Source organism: Schistocerca cancellata, chromosome 1 (assembly GCF_023864275.1).
Source record: "Schistocerca cancellata isolate TAMUIC-IGC-003103 chromosome 1, iqSchCanc2.1, whole genome shotgun sequence".
In the NCBI taxonomy this organism is placed as follows: Eukaryota; Metazoa; Arthropoda; class Insecta; order Orthoptera; family Acrididae; genus Schistocerca; species Schistocerca cancellata.
This window is the reverse complement of record NC_064626.1, coordinates 308,916,002-308,941,749: the sequence shown is the minus strand read 5'-3', so window position 1 is coordinate 308,941,749 and position 25,748 is coordinate 308,916,002. Positions and strand designations below refer to the sequence as shown.

The following is a 25,748-nucleotide window of genomic DNA, read 5'->3' as shown; positions in this document are numbered from 1 at the left end:
CCTTATCTACCGATTTCTGATCGAAGTCTATATTTATTAATGGTGTCACTCCATTTACTGTGTGGAACTGTATATACTATTTTTTGCCAAAGTTTAATGAGAGCCCATTTGCAGAGAACCACTTAATGATCTTCTGAAAAACGTCGTTTACAATTTCATCGGTTAATTTTTGTCTGTTGGTTGTGATAGCTATCCTTGTATCATCGGCAAAAAGTACCAGCTTTGCATCTTTATGAATATAGAATGACAAGTCATTAATATATATTAAGAACAGCCGAGGATCCAAGACCGAACCTCATTCTTGATTGTTCCCCAGTTTGAGGAATCACCAGTTTTTTGCATATTATGTGAACTGCTTATTTCAACAATTCTGCACTCTTCCAGTTAGGTACGATTTAAATCATTTGAGCGCTGTCCCATTCATACAACAGTACTTGAGCTTATCTAGAAGTAGTCCTGCTACGTGAAGAAGTACGTAACTACCTGCTGCACATCCTCGTCCAAAAGAATCATCGGTCCTTCAAGACCGTCTTTAAGCGACCGAAGCCATGATAATCGCATTGGGAGAGATTACGATTAAAGGGCGGGTGCTCGAGCGTTTCCCACTGCATTTGGCGTAGCTTCTGCGTTACGACAGTTGCAATATGTGGACGTCAGTTGTCACGAAGCAATAGCACCCCTTGGCGCAATTTGTATTCCACAACGGTTGTTTTCGACTTACATGCTGCCCCCTACGCATTCTTCATTCTCCGATGAATATCTGCTGGTGTTTGTGCTTTGGAAGCCAAGGAAAGAATAACACCACGTTGGTCCTGTTTGGAAGCATTTGGTAGTAATGTCACCATGGTGGAAAGAAATAAAGTCCACGGTACTAAGTGTAACGGAGGATATACTGGGAAAAAGAAGATAATGAAGAAGAAGAAATGGTTCAACGAGACATGCCAGAAGGCTACAGAAAAGAGAAGGAAGATGAGGGAGAAGTGGCTAGCTGACAGGGAGAATGAGCAGGAAATGGAACATTTTATCAACATCAGAAGGGAGACAAAACGAATCCTAAGAGCAGAGAAGAGAATATATCTAAACAACTTGCTAGAACAAGTTGAGGCAGAGAGCCAAAACAAGAACTCAAGGCAATTCTTCCAATACATAAAAAATCGGAAACGAGGATTTCAGAGCCCAACTTTTTTCATTAGAGATAAGAACGGCAACTTGATAAATGACGAGGAAAGAATTGTAGAAAGATGGAAAGAATACTTCTCAGAACCGTTGAATCGCTCAGACCAAGATGACAGATTACCTGCAAACACTACGGAGGAAAGGAAAGATGAAGAAGAATGGGAAGTTAGTGGAGAAGACGTGAAGATCGCAAACATAGGACTCAGAAACAAAAAAGCCACAGGGGAGGACAGGTTAACATCAGAATTAAATCAAGAAGGGAGATGAGAGCTTACACTTAGAGATATATAAACTGATCCAGTTGATATGGGAGAAGGAGACACTGCCAGAAGAGTGGATATTGGCTGTAATATGTCCAATATACAAGAAGGGAAGCAAAATGGAATGCGATAACTACAGAGGAATCAGCTTGTTGAATGTATCGTATAAGGTGCTGTCCATCATTATCCTCAGAAAATTGCAAGCATTCATAGAGAACAACATACAGGAGTAGCAAGCTGGCTTTCCACCAAACCGATCGACAATAGATCACATTTTCACACTAAGACAATTGTTTGAAACACACTGGGAATATGATAAAGATATCTACAGAAAGTCGATTTTCAACGTGCATATGACAGCATCCACAGTAAAAGCCTATATATGCAATGCGTGACTTCAGAATCCCTGAGAAGCTAGTGAGAATGGTGCAAGCTTATATGGAAGCGTCAAAGGCAGCAGTACGTTTCCGAGGAGCTACATCAGAAACAATTCGAGATTGAGACAGGCCTCAGACAAGGGGATGCTCTCTCATGTATTCTGTTCAATGTCATCTTAGAGAAAGTAATAAAAGAGTGTAGGCAACAGGAGTGGACTGGAGTAGAGATGGACGGTAACTTCAATTGTCTCGCATATGCAGATGACGTAGTACTACTAAATGAATCAAAGCACGAATTGAAATAAATTTACCAGAAAATGGACAATTATGCGCAGAAGGTAGGGCTCAAAGTGAATCGAGACAAAACATAGTTCATGCAATTAGGAAGAAGACAAGACCAGGAAGAATTTCTTGAGATAGATGGCAAGAGGTTCAAGAGAGTACACCAGTTCAGATACTTGGGATCTTGGTTTACCACGGACAACAACATAAAAATGGACATCAAGGAAAGAATAGCAATGGGTATAAAATGCATGCATTCCCTCAGAGAGACGCTCGGCTCTAAATCGATCTCAGTGAACACTAAGATGAAAATCTACAACACAGTGCCCAGCAGTAATATACGGTTCAGAAACATGGAGCATGACTAAGCGAGAAAGGGAAAAATTATTAACATTTGAAAGAAGAGTAATGCGGAAGATATGGGGTCCAGTTTTATATAACGGAGAATGGAGGAGGAGGAAAAACGAGGAAATCTACCTTTTGATGCGACAACCAACTATCCTACAGAAGATAAAGAGCAAAAGAATACAATGGGTGGGCCATGTAGCCCGTATGCCAGATGCAAGACAGGCGAAGATGGCACTAGCGGGGAAACCAAACACCAAACGCCCCATTGGACGACCAAGGCAGCTCTGGATGGACGACCTGGCTGGCGAAGGACCTAGCAGCCCTGGGAACTGAAGACACCTGGAGGAACCGGCCACAAAACAGGAAGGAATTCAGGCAGTTTGTGGAAGCAGTGCCTGGTCTGCAGGGCCTGTGATCGTTGAATATCTATCTATTTATCTATCTAACTAAAGTTGACGTTTCCGCATTTATCACACGCATGACGAAAAGACACGAATGACACACTAATTTTTTGTCTATAGGGTGGTGCTTGTATACCTGCATCGCAGTCGCGCTACGTTGCATATATGCTGCAGCAACGGCTTGAAACGGAAACTTTTTGATCGTCCTTTATATGTTGCAGAAGGCAACTAAATATAGTTTCAGACTAAGAGTGTGTCTTTGAAAAATAAACAAATAAAATGTCAAAAAAAGCTTGCCGGATAAAATAGCAGTTACCCCCTCAAAAGAGCAAAATGGTCGCTTTGGTGGGCTGCATGTGGCATAGAACAACGTGGTCATGTGACCCCCACCGCTGACTTAAGTTCAAATGTTCAAATGTGTGTGAAGTCTTATGGGACTTAACTGCTAAGGTCATCAGTCCCTAAGCTTACACACTACTTAACCTAAATTATCCTAAGAACAAACACACACACCTAAGCCCGAGGGACCAGCCGCACAGTCTATGACTGCAGCGCCCTAGACTGCTCGGCTGATCCCGCCCGGCGCTGACCTGTCATGGAAGTATATAGACGCGACAGAACAGCAGGAAGGAGCTCTCGCTTTTGGGCGTGCACATGACCGCACTTCGGATGAAGTTACAAGATTTTCTGGGCTAAACTGACCAGAAGCGGTACGGTGGCTGACTGGAGGCGTGTATTGTGACCCAAAGAGTCGCTGTTTCATCAGAAGTGGTTCCGTGATCTTTTGAGTTTTATTTTCGTGTGATGAGTTCGGCCTCCTCGTTCATGAATCAGGATGTTTTTTTTTCAACATTCTCGCTGACTGCTATAATTGTACTGTCGACAGTCCCGTCTTCCAAGATTATAACAGCTATGTTCAGACGGCTGTGTTCACACATTCCTGGCTTGTCGATCAGTCTGGAATCTCCAGATCTTAATCCCGTGGAAAATGTCTGGAACCATTGGGACAGCGGGTGAAACGTGGCAATGAACGTCCTTGCAGTTTGGTAGCTCTATGGGAACTTTGCATCAATGAGTGGCTTCAGCTGGATACGACACACATGAAGTAACATGTGGAAGCTCTACCTCGCCGAACACAGGCCTTTATCAAGGCTAGAGATGGTGTTACATGACATTTGAGTTATGTCTTCAGAGAGGTTTTCTAATATTTGTCCAGTCTCCTTACGCTGGATGTAATAAGTATAAGCGCAGACATTTTTAGATGTGGTACCTCAGTATGCACACACTTCATTGTGTTGGTTGGTTTTTCTCTGCGTCGAACAGTCTTCCCACAACACATGAATTTTACGACCTGATGTTTTCTGCACGGTTGTACTGCTCCACTATGTGAACTGTAGACTAACCGTTTCGATTCACACTTCAACATTGGACCTGTTTCCCAGGGGAAAATAAGCATTGATGGACTGCTCTTTCCACATGTGCTTCCTGGTACTAACCAACCTAAAAACATACGACTTGTAATGGCTATAATTATTAGTCTGGAAATGACGTAAATACTAATGTAATGTCGTTCAGTATACCGATCTCAATCACCAATAAAAATATCTGCAGTTACACCCTTTACATGCCGTAAATTGTTCTGTGACTATTTCTCTTTGGAAAAACAGAACAAGTAGAATGTACTATTGAAGAATGAAAATTAATAAGCCATGACGTAAAATGTGATATTTCGATGGGTATTTTACAGATAGCCGTAATCGTCGCGCTAAGTTTCAGAACTCAATATGCAACGGACTTTGACTTTGACTCTTCCTCTTGGGTCCTTTTCGTGTGAATGTCTCTTACTGACTGCAGTAGTGTAATATTCATAATCAAAGTTTCTGCAATCAGAGTTCCAACGATCCAAGATTCTGTAACAATCTTTGTAGGGAAAACATTATTTATCTTCCCTAATTGCATAAGAATCTTTTTGGTTATGTGGGTATTTCGCTACAAACGTCGGTGAAATGTTCAAAGAGTTAACTTTGTTGAAGTCAGTGTGTTTCATCCGTCCTCCTGTCAGAGCAGATTGTTTAAATTTAATAAACATTTTAAGCATATTCTGCCTGTCTACCTGGCTGTTTTTCCTTGTGACATCTTCCGCAGACACCTGGAAACCTTTATCAATAATTTTATGTGAGTTCTGATACCCATATTTCATGTTCAGTTGGCCACCCCTATTTAATTCCGGCAGGCAATTAGTTATTCGTTGTGTGACTTTGGTTTTTCATTCCACATTATCTCAAGGGGAACATTTGGTCTCATAGCAACTCAGGGTATGCTAAACGCACAACGGACACCCCACAATAACACAATAAGAAACAGAAATCAAAACATAGTGATAACTGATCACGATAAAAAACCAAAAAGACCGGAACACCTCGATTGAGGATAGGAAGAGAGAAAAAATGAAAGAAGTGTGACCATAAAGAAAGCATAGCAGAAAAAAATATTTTATTTGTTAGGAATGTGATTTCAAACAACAAGGACATTACTATCCACCTAAACGCCAGAAATCGGATAATAATATGTGGTTCAAATGGTTCAAATGGCTCTGAGCACTATGGGACTCAACTTCTGAGGTCATTAGTCCCCTAGAACTTAGAACTAGTTAAACCTAACTAACCTAAGGACATCACACACATCCGTGCCCGCGGCAGGATTCGAACCTGCGGCCCTAGCGGTCTCGCGGTTCCAGACTGCAGAGCTAGAACCGCGCGGAATAAAATGTGTGAGTGGCTTTAAGTGTATGGGACAATGGTCTGAAGCCAATGGGTAGGATACACTTCCTGAAAAATGTTTACGAAACATATTCAGAAAATATGTTTTGAGGCTGGGTGAGGAAACGAAAACTGTTGCAAAAGGATCGCATGAACTCCATGCTGGGCACGAAGAACCGACAGAAACGCCTAGTTCAAATAAAAAACAGCAAATGAGAAGAATAGTGATTCCGTTCCTAAGCTTATACTGTATACAAAATATTCTGTATGGCAATACAATTTTTTTCTCGAAACTAAAGAGTTTGCTGGTGTATTTTTAGGTGCTGATTTCAGGCAAAGTACTTACAATATTTCAGTCACATACAGTTTTGACTCACATTCAGAATTTATATGAGGTATTATTGACGACGCAGGTTGCAAGTGCTACTCTGTGATGAAGAGGTTGGCACAGGAGAGGAATTCGCTAGGTCTGCAAAATGCAGCTGTTTAATCGTTGTGTAAATACCAGTTTTTTTTGTAAAGATTTTCAATGTAACATGCTGCAAAAATACACTCCTGGAAATTGAAATAAGAACACCGTGAATTCATTGTCCCAGGAAGGGGAAACTTTATTGACACATTCCTGGGGTCAGATACATCACATGATCACACTGACAGAACCACAGGCACATAGACACAGGCAACAGAGCATGCACAATGTCGGCGCTAGTACAGTGTATATCCACCTTTCGCAGCAATGCAGGCTGCTATTCTCCCATGGAGACGATCGTAGAGATGCTGGATGTAGTCCTGTGGAACGGCTTGCCATGCCATTTCCACCTGGCGCCTCAGTTTGACCAGCGTTCGTGCTGGACGTGCAGACCGCGTGAGACGACGCTTCATCCAGTCCCAAACATGCTCAATGGGGGACAGATCCGGAGATCTTGCTGGCCAGGGTAGTTGGCGTACACCTTCTAGAGCACGTTGGGTGGCACGGGATACATGCGGACGTGCATTGTCCTGTTGGAACAGCAAGTTCCCTTGCCGGTCTAGGAATGGTAGAACGATGTGTTCGATGACGGTTTGGATGTACCGTGCACTATTCAGTGTCCCCTCGACGATCACCAGTGGTGTACGGTCAGTGTAGGAGATCGCTCCCCACACCATGATGCCGGGTGTTGGCCCTGTGTGCCTCGGTCGTATGCAGTCCTGATTGTGGCGCTCACCTGCAGGGCGCCAAACACGCATACGACCATCATTGGCACCAAGGCAGAAGCGACTCTCATCGCTGAAGACGACACGTCTCCATTCGTCCCTCCATTCACGCCTGTCGCGACACCACTGGAGGCGGGCTGCACGATTTTGGGGCGTGAGCGGAAGACGGCCTAACGGTGTGCGGGACCGTAGCCCAGCTTCATGGAGACGGTTGCGAATGGTCCTCGCCGATACCCCAGGAGCAACAGTGTCCCTAATTTGCTGGGAAGTGGCGGTGCGGTCCCCTACGGCACTGCGTAGGATCCTACGGTCTTGGCGTGCATCCGTGCGTCGCTGCGGTCCGGTCCCAGGTCGACGGGCACGTGCACCTTCCGCCGACCACTGGCGACAACATCGATGTACTGTGGAGACCTCACGCCCCACGTGTTGAGCAATTCGGCGGTACGTCCACCCGGCCTCCCGCATGCCCACTATACGCCCTCGCTCAAAGTCCGTCAACTGCACATACGGTTCACGTCCACGCTGTCGCGGCATGCTACCAGTGTTAAAGACTGCGATGGAGCTCCGTATGCCACGGCAGACTGGCTGACACTGACGGCGGCAGTGCACAAATGCTGCGCATCTAGCGCCATTCGACGGCCAACACCGCGGTTCCTGGTGTGTCCGCTGTGCCGTGCGTGTGATCATTGCTTGTACAGCCCTATCGCAGTGTCCGGAGCAAGTATGGTGGTTCTGACACACCGGTGTCAATGTGTTCTTTTTTCCATTTCCAGGAGTGTATGTTTAATTTTATAGTCTACAATTCCATCGCCCATGTATTTCGGTGATACTGTAATGTTGAGGCTCATAAGTCTGTTTTAAATATCGACTGCTGCCTGATTTTGTGAATTTCTTAGTTTCAAGAGGTTATGTTAGTTCTGCTGACTACTTCTGATACATCTGTGGCAAACTTGTAGTTATCAGGTAAGTGTATTTTACGTACTTTGACGTGAAGGTTGGGGGCCAGGGCAAGTCGTGGGTCCATAACGACTATGTTCAAGTTGTGAGGGAGGACCCGTGATCCTATGCGAATTGAGCAGTTATACAAAAACAAGCACGGGTCTCAAAAAATATGGCCAATGTGAACGCCAAAAGTTGGAGGGAAGAACGTACTATTCGATTCAAAGGTGCACCCAAAAAGAGCTTCTGTCTGCTTTTCGTATAAAACTTGTCATTATAAAACAATTAATTAAAGCCCTACTCAAAGATGCTGACAGTTTAAAGTATGCGGCAAGCAAGTTACAGGGGCTGTCAGAGGCTGAGATGAAAGAAGGGAGTTTTTGTCAGCTCTGACGTCCGGAAACTAATTAAAAGACGAAACACTTGAAGACAAAGTTAATGAAACTTAAGGATCATCTTGGATATACTTTAATCAAAATGTCAACGAGTCTGTTGGCAACTGCAAAAAACTTGAGTACGATAATTATGTTACGGTATAGAATATAAAGGGGGAGACATTAGAATTTTTTTATTAAAATCATTCATATTGCCTCAAGCAAATTCAAGTCATGCCAGATACAGAGGCGCAAGCAGGAAGTGAGTCATTATGTCGCAAGTAAGTCAGGTCGACAACACTGCCTGCCGAGTAAGAAGTAAGCATTCGGCAGAAAAGAGGACGGAAAACCAAAGCAAGAGAGACAAGCATATTCATTAGCTCATAAGGCATGTTGCAAGAAACTGTAGCTATTTCACGAGAGCATGTAGCGAGGGACTGATACAACAGTTAACAGCCTGTTAAGTGAATGAAGCGGAATGGGGAGGACACATTCGGTCATTACGAACCGAGTCTGCGTCATAGCCTCACACTAGCTCCCTTTAAATACTCCAGCTCTTGCCTTGAGTTGATCATTGGGATTGATTGCATTCACAGTAATCGCACTCGATTCCATGATTACGTTGCTGTAGTGAGTCTATGTCCTAGATGATCCAGCACCGTCTATGGACTAGCCGAAGATGTACCGGATGAGCTTCATGCTGCTCGCCGCCTACCATCTACTGGAGAAATTGATTGTCTTCTGACAACACCACGTCGCAGTGTGCTGCCGACACCGGACGCTAACGCAGAAGCCAACAACGGGGGCTCTTGGCGTCGACATTCTACCCAGCACGCAGGCGCCTTCGGGTGCAGAAACCTACCAGGGGTACGGAAGAGATCAACCAACCGACAAGACTACCGACACCAGATAAATACACCTATCCCCTATGTATCTGGTGTCGGTAGTCTTGTGGTAGGTCGATCTCTTCATCGTTGAATTCGGAGCGGGACCGAGTACACTCCGCAGCCGGGGCGAGAACCGCTTCGCGCCGGGCAATCGCTGCCCCACTCGGTCGCAGCCGCCACGCCGCCAGGGTCGCTGACATCACCTGCCGGGCGTGCAAACGCTGAGCTGACTCGACGGACGTCAGCTAGAATCCAACACGCAGCTGAATAACCGAGGCTACTGCAGAAGAACGAAGGCTTGTAAAAATTGTGAATAAATAAATGAACTCGAATAATGTTTTACTGACGTTGTTGATGCTTCACAGATTTCCAACGGCTACCCTAACTTCATGCAGAGGTCTCTGTGCTCGGGCCTCTGTAATTAGCAAGAGAAACGCTGGATAGCTTCAAATATTGGATTCTTCAATGAGATTGAAGCTGCACTTTATGGATTCCTGCATAGGCTATTTTCTAGAAAATCCAGAAGCTGCCGCGCGGGGTAGCCGCGCGGTTTGGGGCGTCTTGCCACGGTTTGCGCGGCTGCCTCCGTCGGAGGTTCGAGTTCTCCCTCGTGCATGGATGTATGTGTTGACCTTAGCGTAAGTTAGTTAGAGTAAGTAGTATGTAAGGCTAGGTACCGATGACCTCCGCAGTTTGGTCCCATAGAACTTACCACAAATTTCCAGATGCTGTGAGTGAGGTACAGGGAGTATGGTTTCAACAACACATTAAACAAGTGGAAAGATCGATGAGATGTCATCATGATAGCTGACTGCTGCTGGAGTCCTCACTCAGTGTACACAAGAAAATGCAACGGCGATTTGAAGATCTGAGGAAAATAATATTTCATTGTGATATTAGGAGTGCCTTACAATTTTTTTTCGACGTTAGTGTTTTGTATGAATTTTCTGGGTCTTCATCATTACTTTGTTCAAATGGTTCAAATGGCTCTGAGCACTATGGGACTTAAAATCTGTGGTCGTCAGTCCCCTAGAACTTAGAACTACTTAAACCTAACTAACCTAAGGACATCACACACATCCATGCCCGAGGCAGGATTCGAACCTGCGACCGTAGCGGTCACGCTGTTCCAGACTAAAGCGCCTAGAACCGCACGGCCATACCGGCCGGCTATTACTTTGTGAAAAAGCCTTGTATGATTGATGGAAACCAATAGCATTTTTGAACTTAGTATATCAAAAACATTGGAATCAACTAAAATGCTTAGCGAAACAATTTCAAACTATAAATTTGTAAGAAGAGTTTGACAGAGCACTGAAAGGCCTAAGCCGAAACAAGGCCCCGCGAGTAGACAACATTCCATTAGAACTACTGACGGCCTTGGGAGAGCCAGTCCTGACAAAACTCTACCATCTGGTGAGCAAGATGTATGAGACAGGCGAAATACCCTCTGACTATAAGAAGAATATAATAATCCCAATCCTAAAGAAAGCAGGTGTTGACAGATGTGAAAATTACCGAACTATCAGTTTAATAAGTCACGGCTGCAAAATACTTACACGAATTCGTTACAGACGAATGGAAAAACTGGTAGAAGCCGACCTCGGGGAAGATCAGTTTGGATTCCGCAGAAATGTTGGAACACGTGAGGCAATACTGACCCTACGACTTATCTTAGAAGATAGATTAAGGAAACGCAAACCTACGTTTCAAGCATTTGTGGACTTAGAGAAAGCGTTTGACAATGTTGACTGGAACACTCTCTTTCAAATTCTGAAGGCGGCAGGGGTAAAATACAGGGAGTGAAAGGCTATTTACAATTTGTACAGAAGCCAGATGGCAGTTATAAGAATCGAGGGGCATGAAAGGGAAGCAGTGGTTGGGAAGGGAGTGAGACAGGGTTGTAGCCTCTCCCCGATGTTATTCAATCTGTATATTGAGCAAACATAAAGGAAACAAAAGAAAAATTCGGAGTAGGAATTAAAATCCGTGGAGAAGAAACAAAAACTTTCAGGTTCGCCGATGACATTGTAATTCTGTCAGAGACAGCAAAGGCCCTGGAAGAGCAGCTGAAAGGAATGGGAGTGTCTTGAAAGGAGGGTATAAGATGAACATCAACAAAAGCAAAACGAGGATAATGGAATGTAGTCGAATGAAATCGGGTGATGCTGAGGGTATTAGATTAGGAAATGAGACACTTAAAGTAGTAAATGAGTTTTGTTATTTGGGGAGGAAAATAACTGATGATGGTCGAAGCAGAGAGGATATGAAATGTAGACTGGCAATGGCAAGGAAAGCGTTTCTGAAGAAGAGAAATTTGTTAACATCGGGTATAGATTTAAGTGTCAGGAAGTCGTTTCTGAAAGTATTTGTATTGAGTGTGGCCATGTATGGAAGTGAAACGTGGACGATAAATAGTTTGGACAAAAAGAGAATAGAAGCTTTCGAAATGTGGTGCTACAGAAGAATGCTGAAGATTATATGGGTAGATCACATAACTAATGAGGAGGTATTGAATAGAGTTGGGGAGAAGAGGAGTTTGTGGCACAACTTGACTAGAAGAAGGGATCGGTTGGTAGGGTATGTTCTGAGGCATGAAGGGATCACCGATTTAGTATTGGAGGACAGCGTGGAGGGTAAAAATCGTAGAAACGCGAAACAGATTCAGAAGGATGTAGGTTGCAGTAGTTACTGGGAGATGAAGAAGCTTGCACAGGATTGAGTAGCATGGAGAGCTGCATCAAACCAGTCTGTGGACTGAAGACCACAACAAACAAGTATTAGGAGTGCCTTATAAATTTTTTTCAACGTGCCTGTTTTGTATGAATTTTCTGGGTCTTCAGTATTACTTTGTGAAAAAACTTTGTATGATAGTCGGAAACCATTAGCACTTCTGCACTTAGTGTATAAAAAAACATTGGAATCAGCTAAAATGTTTAGCGAAAAAATTTCAAAGTATAAATTAAAACCAAACAATGGAAACTATAAATTTGTAGATTTGTGATTATTACAGTTTATTGTCTAACGAAATATACTGGGGCGCAAAGCTTAAGGACGAAAATAACTTTCGCATGGTGAGTCACTCTCAAATAACATAGCGCTATGAAATTTGGATCATACATAGAGAAAACTGCAACAGTGTAATAGAGAAGGTATCTGAAAGAAATACGCAATAATACGATCAGAAGTAACACTTTTTTCCGAAAGCAATGTTCACTGAAGTAAACGCAATTCGTGATGGTTCCCTGGACATTACAACACGCGGGAGATGGCTCTTAATAGGGCGTGTGATCATCAGAGACTGTAGGGCATGCTGTGCAACATGCTCTCACACTGGCCACAAGGTTGGTAAGAAGTTCTTGTTGTAGGGCAATCCATTCCTCCACCAGCACGGCTAACAGTTGCTGGATGGTCGTTGGTGCATCTGGACACACTGCTGTACGTTTCCCGAACATAGCCGACACGTTATCGACGAGATTTAAGTCGGGGAAATGGGCACGACCTTCCATTCGCCGAATATCCTCACGTTACAAGAGCTCCACCACCTGCACGGTTCGATGTGGTCGCGCATTCTCATCCACAAAAATGAAATCAGGGCCAAATGTACTCCTGAAAAGACGCCTGTGGGAAAGGAGTACAGTGTCAAAATAAAGAGGTGAGTGTAAGGTGTTCAAAATATGGATGAAAGTATGCCAATGCAGGATTACGCCTTCCCACGCCATAAGACTTGAACCAACATAACGATCGTGTTAGACAGTGTTGGACGTACCCCCAAATGGCGGGAGGAGGGAACTTGTAATGCACCCAGGAACCTTGTGAAGCTGATCGTTTTGGAGTGTAAGGTGTTATGGTGTTGGGAGACATGATGTTGCATAGGCATGGTTTTCTTCCCCCTTTGAGCAAGCATCACTCACTGACCAACGTTATTATGACACTGTACTCCTCCCGTAGGTGCGTCTTTTCAGGAGTACATCCGGCCCGGATTTCATTTTTGTGGATCACAAGGAGCTCTTGGAACCAGAAGATATTCAGCGAAAGGACTGACCTGTCAGTTCCCATAGAGGAAGTGTGGGACGCGTTTAGGAAAGGTATTGCAGAAGTTGTCGACCGTGCTGGTGGACGAATGGGAGGAATGGAATTCTCCACCAAAAAAACTCCTTACGGACCTTGTGGTCAACATGGGAGCACGTTTCAGAGCATACTCTGATGTGCGTGCAGATCACAAATCCTATGAAGAACCACATCCTGCCTTTCCAATGTTCAGGAGACCATCATGTAACGCTATGACTTCATTGTAATGACCATCTTTGAATAAAAGTGTAACATCTGTTCGAGCAATTCGTATTTCATTCATATAGCTTCTTTACTGTATTGTAACGGGTGTCTCTATGTATGGTCCAATTTGTTTGAGCTATGTTACTTGGCAGTGATACATCATGACAAAATTAGTTTCGTCCTAAAGTTTTGCACAGCAGTGTACTTCAAGTCTGTTATGGTTTCCTTCCCGCCTTGATTTCTCTTCCGCACGAATCTCTCCACAACAAGCTGCCTCAAGTCGCACCTGTAAACCTATTTATTGCTGTATACTCTTCAGCCCAAAAACTGATTTGACACACCTCTGAACGTCAGTTTATCCGGTACAAGACTCTTCATCTCTGCATAACAAGCGTAACCTACACCTGTTTCAACCTGCTTACTGTCCTCAACCCTTTATCTCCCTCTTTAATTTTTACCCTATCCACTCGCATCCATTACTGAATTGACTATTCCTTGGTGCCTCAGCATATATCGTACCAACCGACCCCTTCTTTCAGTCAAGATGCCATAAATTCTTGTTCTTCGCAGTTCGACTCAGTATCTCCCTGTTCGTTATCCAATCTACCCATCCAATCTTCCTCATTCTAGTGTTGACCACATCTCCAAAAAACCCAAAGTGGGTTAATGAAGTGTGTAATATTAGGGGAAAAAAACCTGTGAAAAATCCCTGTATGTAAGCGCGAGCGGTCGTTGGAACATGTATTATGGGGCAAAGGAAAAGCTAACCTGTAGATACAGCAAGAGAAGGCAAAGGGTAGAATATGTAGAACAGAATATGCAGAACAGAATATGCATGTACACTGAGAGGAACTGACTCACGCAGGATGCGAAGAAATTGAGAGATGCTTGTAAGTAATCGACTGATAGTTGAATGGAAAGGAAAAGAAGCTACTCGGAGTGACTGGAACTTAACATTATCTCATTTTATCAAATACCTAATGGTGGTGGTGCATTGCTTGTTGAGATCGAGTCACACTGTACGTCATGGAACGGAAAATCAAAACATTCGACGATGCATTGCAAATGGCGTCATTTAAGACGGATTGTCAACTGTACTGGATGTCAGCGTCAAAGCTTTACGGAAAGAAAGTTTCGACGTTTACGTTTGTGGTGGGAAAGTACGTCGTCCACTAACGTCGGAAGTTACCTACTCCCACTGCGCTCACTCAGATTACAGAAGTCGCTTTAGTGTTTTTAATCTCATTAATCTTTATTTTATTGATCGTTTTGTTTCATGGCTCTTCGGGAAGTTTCCCCGAGTACTTGGATGTTATTTTGTATGAATGTTGTCCCACAGACGAGGCCAAATATCTGAAAGCGGAAAATGATTTAGGTTTTACAATATCTGGATAAAGAAATGTTTTACACTCTTCATAAATAATAACATGAATTAATCATGCAATTTTCATAACAAGCATTTCTAAAATTTGAAATAGTCAGCTCTATTACAGGAAAAAATACAGTTACTTTTGGTGTTATTTTGTACCTGAAAAAATAATACGCTGTGGATAAGGTAAAAAGGCTCTGTGTATTGCCATATAAATACTGTTTGATGTGTTTGTATGTACGAGGGTCATTCCAAAAGAAATGCACACTACTTTTGTAAAAATACAGTTTTCATTCTGCATGTGTGAAAGTTTTACATTGTGTAGATACATCCTTCCCGCTTGCTTTGAAACTTAGGTCAACCTGTTCCCGTAAGTCGCGCCGTCACAGCATGACTTTAAGATGGCTGGTACACTTGACGTTCGTCAGAAGGAACGTGCTGTGATAGAATTCCTGTTCTGTGAAAACGAGACAGTGGGAAACATCCACAAGAGGTTGAAAAAGGTGTATGGAGATGCTGCTGTCGACCGCAGTACAGTTAGTCGATGGGCAAGCAGGTTACGTGATGAAAGCGGGCACTGCAATATTGAGGATTGTCCTTGCATTGGCAGGCCTCATACTGCACACACTCCAATGTGCAGAGAGTTAACGAATTGGTGACTGCAGACAGACGCATAACAGTGAACGAATTGTCACGCTACGTTTGGATAGGGGAAGGAAGTGTTTGCAGAATACTGAAAATGTTGACGTTAAAACAGGCGCGGATGAAACCATGGAAGCGATCACAAAACTCGGATGGACAACACTGAAACACCTGCCTTACAGTCCTGACCTGGCTCCATGTGACTATCATCTCTATGGGAAACTGAAAGACTCTCTTCGTGGAACAAGATGACGACTCTCTTGTGCACGCTGCCAAACAGTGGCTCCAACCGGTTGTTCCAGAATTTTACCGTGTGGATATACAAGCGCTGGTTCCAAGATGGCGTAAGGCAGTTGAGAGGGATGGAAATTATGTGGAGAAATGAAAATATTGTTCCTAAAGGATGCATCTACACACTGTAAAACTTTCAAAGATGTAGAATAAAAGATGGATTAAAAAATAGTGTGCACTTCTTTCGGAGTGACCCTCTTATATATTTTATGGAGCAACAAAGGCCGTTTTGAAATATTTGGCTGTTACTCTTCCCAATCTTTCAGTTCTCTGAAATGCAGAAGATTTACCATAAAACATTTATCAAGAACATCCATTACGAATTTCTCTTTGACCATTGACAAACCTTATGATTGGTTGTTCCTTAATTATTATACTATATTCGGGCTTTGACGTTGACTGGCACACTCTCTTTCAAATTCTGAAGGTGGCAGGGGTAAAATACAGGGAGCTAAAGGCTATTTACAATTTGTACAGAAACCAGATGGCAGTTATAAGAGTCGAAAGACACGAAAGGGAAGCAATGGTTGGGAAGGGAGTGAGACTGGGTTGTAGCCTCTCCGCGATGTTATTCAATCTGTATATTGAGAAAGCAGTGAAGGAAATAAAAGAAAAATTCGGTGTAGGTATTAAAATCCATGGAGAAGAAATAAAAACTTTCAGGTTCGCCGATGACATTGCAATTCTGTCAGAGACAGCAAAAGACTTGGAAGAGCAGTTGAACGGAATGGATAGTGTCTTGAAAGGAGGATATAAGATGAACATCAACAAAAGCAAAACGAGGATAATGGAATGTAGTCGAATTACGTTGGGTGATGCTGAGGGAACTAGATTAGGAAATGAGACACTTAAAGTAATAAAGGAGTTTTGCTATTTGGGGAGCAAAATAACTGATGATGGTCGAAGTAGAGACGATATAAAATGTAGACTGGCAATGGCAAGGAAAGCGTTTCTGAAGAAGAGAAAGTTGTTAACATCGAGTATAGATTTAAGTGTCAGGAAGTCGTTTCTGAGAGTATTTGTATGGAGTGTAGCCATGTATGGAAGTGAAACGTGGACGGTAAATACTTTGGACAAGAAGAGAATAGAAGATTTCGAAATGTGGTGCTACAGAAGAATACTGGAGATTAGATGGGTAGATCATATAACTAATGAGGAGGTGTTGAATAGGATTGGGGAGAAGAGAAGCTTGTGGCACAACTTGACTAGAAGAAGGGATCGGTTGGTAGGACATGTTCTGAGGCAGCAATGGATCACCAATTTAGTATTGGAGGGCAGCGTGGAGGGTAAAAATCGTAGAGGGAGACCAAGAGATGAATACACTAAGCAGATTCAGAAGGATGTAGGTTGCAGTAGTTACTGGGAGATGAAGAGGCTTGCACAGGATAGAGTAGCATGGAGAGCTGCATCAAACCAGTCTCAGGACTGAAGACCACAACAACATTCGGGCTTTTAGAATCAGGCCTGTTATCTCACAAACGCAGTTTCATCGTTCGGAACAGGGCTAAGTCAACCGACGTTGTGTCGAAGTTTCGTGTCGTGTGAATACAAAAATGAAATGTGTGTGAAATCTTATGGGACTTAACTGGTAAGGTCATCTGTCCCCATGCCCGTGGGAGCACTCGAACCTCCGCCGGGACCAGCCGCGCAGCCCGTAACTGCAGCGCCGTAGACCGCTCGGCTAATGCCGCGCGGCAGTGTAAATACATGTCCGTTTGACGGCGACGTTCCATTCCGTCCCACCCCATTGACATAGAGTGTGAATCGACCAAAACAGGCCTCTCTGCAGTCATATCAGAGGGAGTACTTACGGACGCCGCCTTCGCCAGTGGCCGACACAGTCGACACGGAAGGTTGCGCGGGGCTCGTTGGCCGTGGCGTCGTTGTCGTCGTCGTAGTGGTGGTGGTCGTGGTCGTCGTCGGCCGCGGGGTAGTCGTGGTCGTCGTGGTGGTAGTGGTCGTTGTGGTGGTGGTTGTCGTGCTGGTGGTCGTAGTGCTCGGGCGACGGCGCGTGACAGTGGTGGCAGCAGCTCCAGCAGTGTAGTGAGTTGACGGGGGGCGTCGAGTGGGCGTCGTCGTCGTTGGAGGCGGCGGCGTGGGGCGGCGCGTGGGCGGCGGAGTGGGTGGGGACGGCGGCGTGGGGCGGCGAGTCGGCCGCGGCGGGCGCGGCCTGGGCCTGGGCCGCGTCACGAACGGCGGCTCCGTGCTGCTGGGCTGCTGCCACACGCCCCACGTGCTCGCCGGCTTCGAGCTCCAGCTGCAACACCGCCATCGCCAGCTCAGCAGCTGTCCGCACCAAACGTGCGCTCATCGGGGAAAATATCAGAGGTCGCTTCAGAGGGCTGAAGATCGCGTATAGCTGGTACCAGGCTGACGTGTGAGCCTCTACTACTGTTGACTAAGGCTATTAAGTGGTGTCTGCGTGCCAGTCGGCTGTATGGAATCAACACAGTAACATGGATCGATGCGGAGACAGAATTCAGCAACGAGCTATGCTATCGCTTTTCAATGTACACAAGATCACTTGCTTAATGAGGTTGCCCGGACTATCTACCGTATCTCCAAGGAGTCTTGTATCATGCGCAACCAAGTAACAGGGCGTAAGAACAGAGGTCATAAGAACATCCTAGCCGACAGGAACCGGAGACAAGTGCCACTATGACAGTCGGTTTCAAATTCGACAGGAATTGCTACCTTTGACGAATTCAGTTGTTCAAATGTGTGTGAAGTCCTATGGAACTAAACTGCTAAGGTCATCGGTCCCTAGACTTACACACTACTTAAACTAACTTATGTTAAGAACAACACATACACCCATGCCCGAGGGAAGACTCAAACCTCCGGCGGGAGGGGCCGCGCAGTCCATGACATGGCGCCTGAAACCGCTCGGGCACTCCACGCGGCTACGAATTCAGTTCCATCCGACTGAACATTGTAAAGGGATCTGCATGCAACAGACAATTGTACATCGGTACCTCGCTCTCAGGGATATGTAAAGCTGTTCGTTATCAGCGGACCAAACTTGTAAGTAGGCTGTTTAGGTTTTTATGTTGGTAACGCTACGTAGCGCTCTGTATGAAAATCACTGACTGTGCTGTGTGAAGTCTGTGGCTGGTTTTCATTGTTGGAATATTTGCTATTGTAGTGTTGGGCAGTTGGATGTGTACAGTGCGTAGCGTTGCGCAGTTGGAGCTGAGCCGCCAGCAGTGGTGGATGTGGGGAGAGAGATGGCAGAATTTTGAGAGCGGATAATCTGGACGTGTGTCCATCAGAAAGAGTAAATTTGTAATACTGGATATCATGAACTGATATATATATATAATGACTTTTGAATATTATTAAGGTAAATACATTGTTTGTTCTGTATCAAAATCTTTCATTTGCTAACTATGCCTATCAGTAGTTAGTGCCTTCAGTAGTTAGAATCTTTGATTTAGCTGAAGTATTGGCGCTCGCTGTATTGCAGTAGTTCAAAGATTTTTGTGAGGTAAGTGATTCATGAAAGGTACAGATTATTGTTAGTCAGGGCCATTCTTTTGTAGGGATTATTGAAAGTCAGATTGCGTTGCGCTAAAAATATTGTGTGTCAGTTTAGTGTTGATCAGAATAAGTAAAGAGAGAAATTTCTGAGTACGGTCAGTTCTGCTCAGCTGTTTGAAAATCAGATAACGTAAGAGGTTTATCAGCACAGTAATTCATAAATTTTTCAAAGGGGACGTTTCAAACTGCACATAAATTTGCCGGTAGCGGATTGAAGGCGTGTAGTGCGATCCGACAAGTCGCTGCTTGGTCTCTTTTCAAATGAGGTAAGGTGTCGACTGAATCGACGACCCAGTGAGAGGTCCAACCCGGAACGTGTGGTGGCGTAGTTCAGGCGCAAGTGGTTCTGTGATGTTTTTGGGAGTGTCTTTCGTACCACGACTTGGGAACACTCTTTCAGGTTACAGTTAATACGAACCAGGATGTTTATTTCAATATACTCGGCGATCAAGTGTCACCCTTTCTTCTACGTCTTCGAGATGAGTGCGCTGTGGACACTCCCATCTTCCAAGACGACAACAGCCGCATTCATATGGCTCCACACATTCGTTCCTGGTTTGACTAGTACTCATGCACCCTTTTGCAGCTCGACTGCTACGCTAACTCACCCGATGGTAATCTCATAGAAAATGTCTGCGACTGCTTGGAGCAGTGGGTGAAATGTGGCATCTCCGCAATTTGGAAGCTCTACTGAAACTAATTATTGATGAATGGCTTTAGCTGGAACTTGTAGACTCCCTTCCTCGCCAAACTGAGATAGCTATTAGGGCTACAGACGAAGCAACACTGTACTGGTACACTGTCTCCTGGGATTTCTTTGTCCACTGTGCTTACGTATTGCGTTCTCTCCTAAAGTTCACAGTACCTTTTAGTTTTATTGCAGTGAAACAAGCACGACAGTTAATCTTTCACACTGCAACGTAGTTTGTGCTGTTTCAACAGTTTGTGGCAATTCAATATCTACACTGTACATAGACAAAAATTAGACAATGGCTGTTAAATGCCATATTTAACTCACTTTGGAAATGTATGACGTAGTCCTAGAAAATCGAATTTTCACTGTAGTCGTTACGAAACTTGAGGGAATAAAAGAATATAACATCCAAGTTGTTTTCGCTACCACGTTAAAATTTCTAGTGCGCAAAGCTTAAGTCTGCAACATGTACTTCAGATGACAATGCAGAGAGAGGATTATGCGGACTTTTTGGTACCACAGGCACCGAAACGGACTAGAATAGACTCAGTACTTGTACCTGAACAGGACTGAACCACTGAAGATAGAGAGCGCAGTTTATTGCTTCCGACTAATTTCATCTCCCAGGAAAAGAAAAGCCACCTAATTTCTAGGAATCGTATGCCAATAATAGTTAAAACGACGTATATGGACTGTTCCTGAATACTCCTTAAAACTGTTAAGTGGTTAATTATCTGAAGAGAAACTCTTGTTTTCGTGCTGCAGAGATATATGGAAAACAAAGAATCCCACTGTGTTGTGTCTGCTGACCGAAAGACGGACAAAAATTGCTGTGGCTCCGATAATTATTACATCTGTGGGTAAAAAGTAATGCGGCAATGCTGTCTAATGTTACTGTGGTGGGAGGGAATGAGGAATAGCGACTGAAGAAGAGACACCGACTGTGGAGAGTGGCACTTGAATTTAGCTGGTTTAGTGCATTCATTAGTAATGGACTGTATTCCTAAATTAGTTACACGCTAACACATCTAGTAATTAACAGATTGACAGGAAAGTACTATCTTGTTTTCACCCAGCAGATGCAAGATAGTGGAACATTTTGTTTCGTAAGATTGCTATTGTAGCATGCACATGTTTCGTCTCCAGATACATTCCTATCCCAGTCATTGTAAACTTGGGCCATTCATGTACAACTAGAGTTTATAAGGAGAATGTAGACGCATATAGTACGTTTACAACTTTATTTCTTGCGCCTTAAGGACTCTCTTTCCACAAAGCTGCTTTGTAATGCTGGTTGCCGACTTGTTCCCTTCAGGCGTCGCCTGTCATGGAATTATTCATGAACGTATTATACTCACCTACGACAACTTCACTTGGCGTGTTAGGAGATAAGGCGGGGCTGTCACTGTTTATATCGACTACAATAGCTGGCTCTAGATTACATGTAAGATATTGCTCAACGACATGCCATACAGGACATCGATTCGCCGAACAAACGACTGTGTCTAGAACTTTGCATTTGTATGTTACATCATGGCAGCGTGGATTTAAGAGGGGGATAATACTCTGTCACTAATATCGTGAGTGCGAAGAAGACAATGTGATGTCGATCAAAGGCGTGTGTTCATAGGGAAACACCCATCAAATATTTATTTCAAATCTAGAAGTGTTTCACTAGAGCAGATTACATCTATAATAAGTTTTTGCAATTGCCTTGGCAGCACTTCATCCTGAATTGCCGGTATTTTAAGATCAAAGACCGCTGCCAGTCAACATAAAGTTAATAGCTTTGTCGAGGACTTTCATTCAGTGGCCGCTGGTGGAGATTTGTTTACATATGGCGGGCTCAACTTTTCCAAAATACTATACGAAAAACCCTTCGTCACTTCTGTGAACCACTCGTGTCATTAGAAGGAATTCTCAAGTTTACGGTCTCCTTCGTCCCTAAGGACAAGCTGTCACAGTTAAGGGCGCTATGGAATGCACAACGCTTTTTATGCTTTTGTGGTAGAAATTTGACTTATTTTTTCAGCCAAGAAGTTCTTTTGTGTTTGCCTATAAGTTACTAGGAATCGGATCTGAGAAACAGTACGCCTGGTTACATAAATTTTCGATAATTCTTCTCGAATTCTTGTTATGAAATCTCAATTCTGAAAAAAATATTTAAAGTCACAAATACTGCCACGGTTGTATTAACCCATTACTGAAGTCTGTACGAAACGAAATGTTAATATTTCCTAGAAAAAAATTCAGATATGCAACATTCGAGTGATTCAAAAGTTCTTAATGGTATTTGGCCGCTATAAGTAAAAGATATATATAGCGGGGAAGTGGCATACATAAACTGCACAGAAACATTTTCTCTTCTATTGCTTTGTCTCTTTCCTAGACTGTTGAAGAAATTCTCTAGTCTGGAGTTGAACAAGGCGTGAAGTCATGGTTGAAAAGTATATTTTTGCTATCGGAGAAGGTCTATCGAAGACTCTTCGAATAAGAAAAGGAAAGTAGGGTGGCTCGCGAGGGTAAGACCGGGAGAATATAGGAACATAGAATCACTTCCCAAAGCAGGCCTTAGTGGTTGCCTTTGTTACGTTAACGTCCTCCTGACGTGGTACTGTATTTATTTAACTGGAATCGCGAGGCATTTCAGCTATTAATGTTAAATATCGCGTCAGTCCTTGTAGTTACACTTCTTACATCCAGCAGAACAACAGAACATTTCTAAGGGGTGTTACTTTTTTTTAGGACTCAGCCGTTGGATTACTTTAATTTTATTGCTAAATTACCAGTAACAATCTTGGAAGTGACTAGTATTTTTTTCAATAATTAAGTTACGGGGAACTGGCAGAGATGTGCAAATGACCGCCCGCTAATTTTTTGTGCTTTTCCGTTACACTTTTCTGACACTGTGCAAAGAGCGATAAATTCGTGCGTGGGTAGATTTGTCATAGTTTATCACACGTGTATCGCCAGGGATTACAATGGTGAGAAGGCGTTCTTGAAAGCTAAACGCTCCTCCTGAACTCTTCCAATCACTCAGTTGAAACTGTTCCTCCGTTACCCATTTTCGTCATGACACTCTATCCCACGACAGCACCATTCCCCCGACCCGCCTTCACTTCATTTTATACTTTAGTTACCTCAAAAAGGAATCGAGTAGTTGGAACAGTTCGATTTTATTTATTTGACACGTGATGCACCTGCTTTATCTCGCAGATACTACTAACTTCCTTCATACCAATCAAGTTAGAGACTTGTTTAAAAGCATAACCTTCCAAGTAACTACTGAAAGGTCACAAACGGTAAATAATAATGTCTTACAAAATCACTGCAATGGAAACAAAAATGATAACTTATTTTATGCAGCACTTATCATAAGATCGTTAAACGGTACATCTATTTGGCATTAAAACTTACCTATCATCAGAAGAAATGAAACTAATGTACATATTTAAGATCTGAATCATCCAAATCACAAAGAGTTAATGGAGAGATTATATGTAGAATATTAGTGCAGGATACGGTAAAAATTTTGCTTTATATACTTTCAAGGAAATGATGTTTACTACAGAGTGCAGCTGCACGAAAACTGTAGGCTTAAGATGGACCTAAATAATAACAAACAATCATCACTGCAACATTTTTTATTATGTGTTCTAATATTGTTCATGTTAAAGACCAGAGGTAGCGGTTGTTAAGGTAATCGTTGTAAATATTTTTGCATACGAAGCACTAATATTAGGAACGTAGTCCACAGCAACGCGTTTTGGTAATGAAGTTCCCATTATCTGGCTGTCTAAGTTAACTCTACATAAAATACACTTCAAAAGTACTCAAGGTCAAAATACAAAAACAAATGAAATTATTCGAAAACAGCATTTATAAAATAAGACGAGTTTTTCACGTCCGAATATTTTTTTTTATATTTTGACCTTGATTACTTTTTAAGTGCATTTTATGTCGGATTAACTTAGACAGCCAGATGATGGGAACTTGACTCCCCAAATGCGTCGCTGAGATTATGTTTCTAATATTAGTGGTTGTACCTTAAAATATTTGTAGCCTTTCATGAATAGTATTTGACAGCACATGTTGAATAAGAGCACTATACATTGAATGGAAGGCCAGAAATTGATCTTTAAAGAGTCATTAGAATACAAGATCATATACGAATAGAGTATAATATGATGTGTACAGAGCAGTATTCTAATAATGAAAAAACTTGTTGGTCAGATTGCAGTACGGTCAGTCATAGTGGCCATGTGGTCACCCCCGTGCCACCATTTATGCAGTAGATGATTCTTACGGGAGGAATGACATCACAGGTACTATTGATTTCACCAGACCTGCCGAAAGTAACCATATTTAGGACCCTATAGTATGATGGTCCTCCGTTACTGTTGTCGACTTCAACTAGAACGGTTCGTGGCTGTCTCAACGACTGAGATCTACAAGCAGAGCACCATCCGCTCCACATGAGTCTGTCCTGCCGTCAGTGGTATAAATAACGTTTCGGTTTTTTGCAGGAATGCCAGTAAATTATTTTGTGAATTGTGATTCAGTGTTAGTGCAAATCATCTTGATCTATAGGCCTAATTTGACACATCTGAGTAAAACAATTATCATTCCAGTGATCACCTTATGTCCTAGACTCTAAGTGTTACATAGGCCAGAGTGCTGTCAGTTATGGCTACTGAAGAACTGTAGTTGACTAAAGAAACAAAGCGACAAAAGAATATGCGAATAGCATATGGTGGTTTATACTTATCGCATCGACAATACGACACCACTGGAAAGACTTAATGTTTGGTGCGTCATTTACTCACTTCCTGTCTCATATGCTTCGACACATTCAGGTTTTATTTTGACAGATGACTTGGTCTTTTCTACCATCAGCTAGCTGCAAAAATTCAATAATGCCTGTTTAAGCAGCAGCACTGTTCAGTATCAGTATAAATGAATACGGTGCTATGTGTACATAGGAAATCAAATTTTAGGATGTACTAAAAAGTTCTTCGTTGATGGTTGAAGGACATGACTCGTGTCCTCAGAAATACTTTCGAAATAAATGTCATTACCTTAAATGACTTAATAAAACTTTACGAGTGTGCAACGTTCTCAATGTTTTGAAGTGCATCTTGCTCCTCTTTGACAACCTTTTGTGGATGTTTCAGTAGTTTGTACAAACTGTGTAAGGCACTTGAACTCGAGATTCTATCACCTAAGGTTTGAACTGCGTTCCTTTTGTCAGTTAGCCATAGCAAGCTTCGTGGTCTGACTTACAAAATCAGTCTCCACGTTGCTTTTGGTTTTATTGTCTGCCAAAGAGTTGAAGTTCAACTCGAATATTACAATAGTACAGTGCCGAAATTTCTCGTCTTCGCAAACCCCTCTAGCGGGAAAGAGTTCATTCGTACCTCATTTCTTGATTCGTTACCCGCCAGAATAAATAAATGTTTGAAACGGTTTAGAAGTGCGTTTGAGTCGTCGTTTGCCCCTTATCTCCTTAAAACATTTGTCATCAAAGAAATTAATTTTGAGAACGCCTTAAAGGGTTATGGAAACATATCTTTATTATAACAAGTAGTTTCGATGAGTACTTTTTGTGTAATTCCATGTTATCGGTAATTTGAGAGACCTACTATAGATTGTACAGTTACATACATATGCATGCCTTTTTTAAAATAAAAGAATCCCGCCCATCCGTTTAATTATAGGTACATCCATAGGTGGACGGGACTCTGGGTCATAAGCTATCCAGAAAGGACACTCACATTGAATGATGCCTCCGTAAGGAATCAAACCATCATCCTGGACGAAAAAGAGGTGCCATTAAAACCTGGGTGGGCAGAGCCAACAAAATCTGCGAGCCGGTTTATTCGCAGGATGAATTTTAAATTAGTTACGAGCTTATCTCACATTCATTAATAAAATTACGGA

The 25,748-nt window shown here is 43.0% G+C and overlaps 1 protein-coding gene across 1 annotated transcript in view; it reads right to left on the bottom strand.

The window, feature by feature from the left end:
• The window catches only part of LOC126173147 (serine proteinase stubble), a 538,296-nt gene that overhangs the window by 92,092 nt on the left and 420,456 nt on the right, over positions 1 to 25,748 (bottom strand). Inside the window, exons 4-5 of the mRNA XM_049920937.1 lie at positions 17,745 to 17,831; positions 17,386 to 17,666 (exon numbers count right to left, since the gene is read on the bottom strand). Of these exons, the coding sequence (XP_049776894.1) occupies positions 17,386 to 17,666; positions 17,745 to 17,831 (368 nt within the window). The remainder of the gene's footprint in view (positions 1 to 17,385; positions 17,667 to 17,744; positions 17,832 to 25,748) is intronic.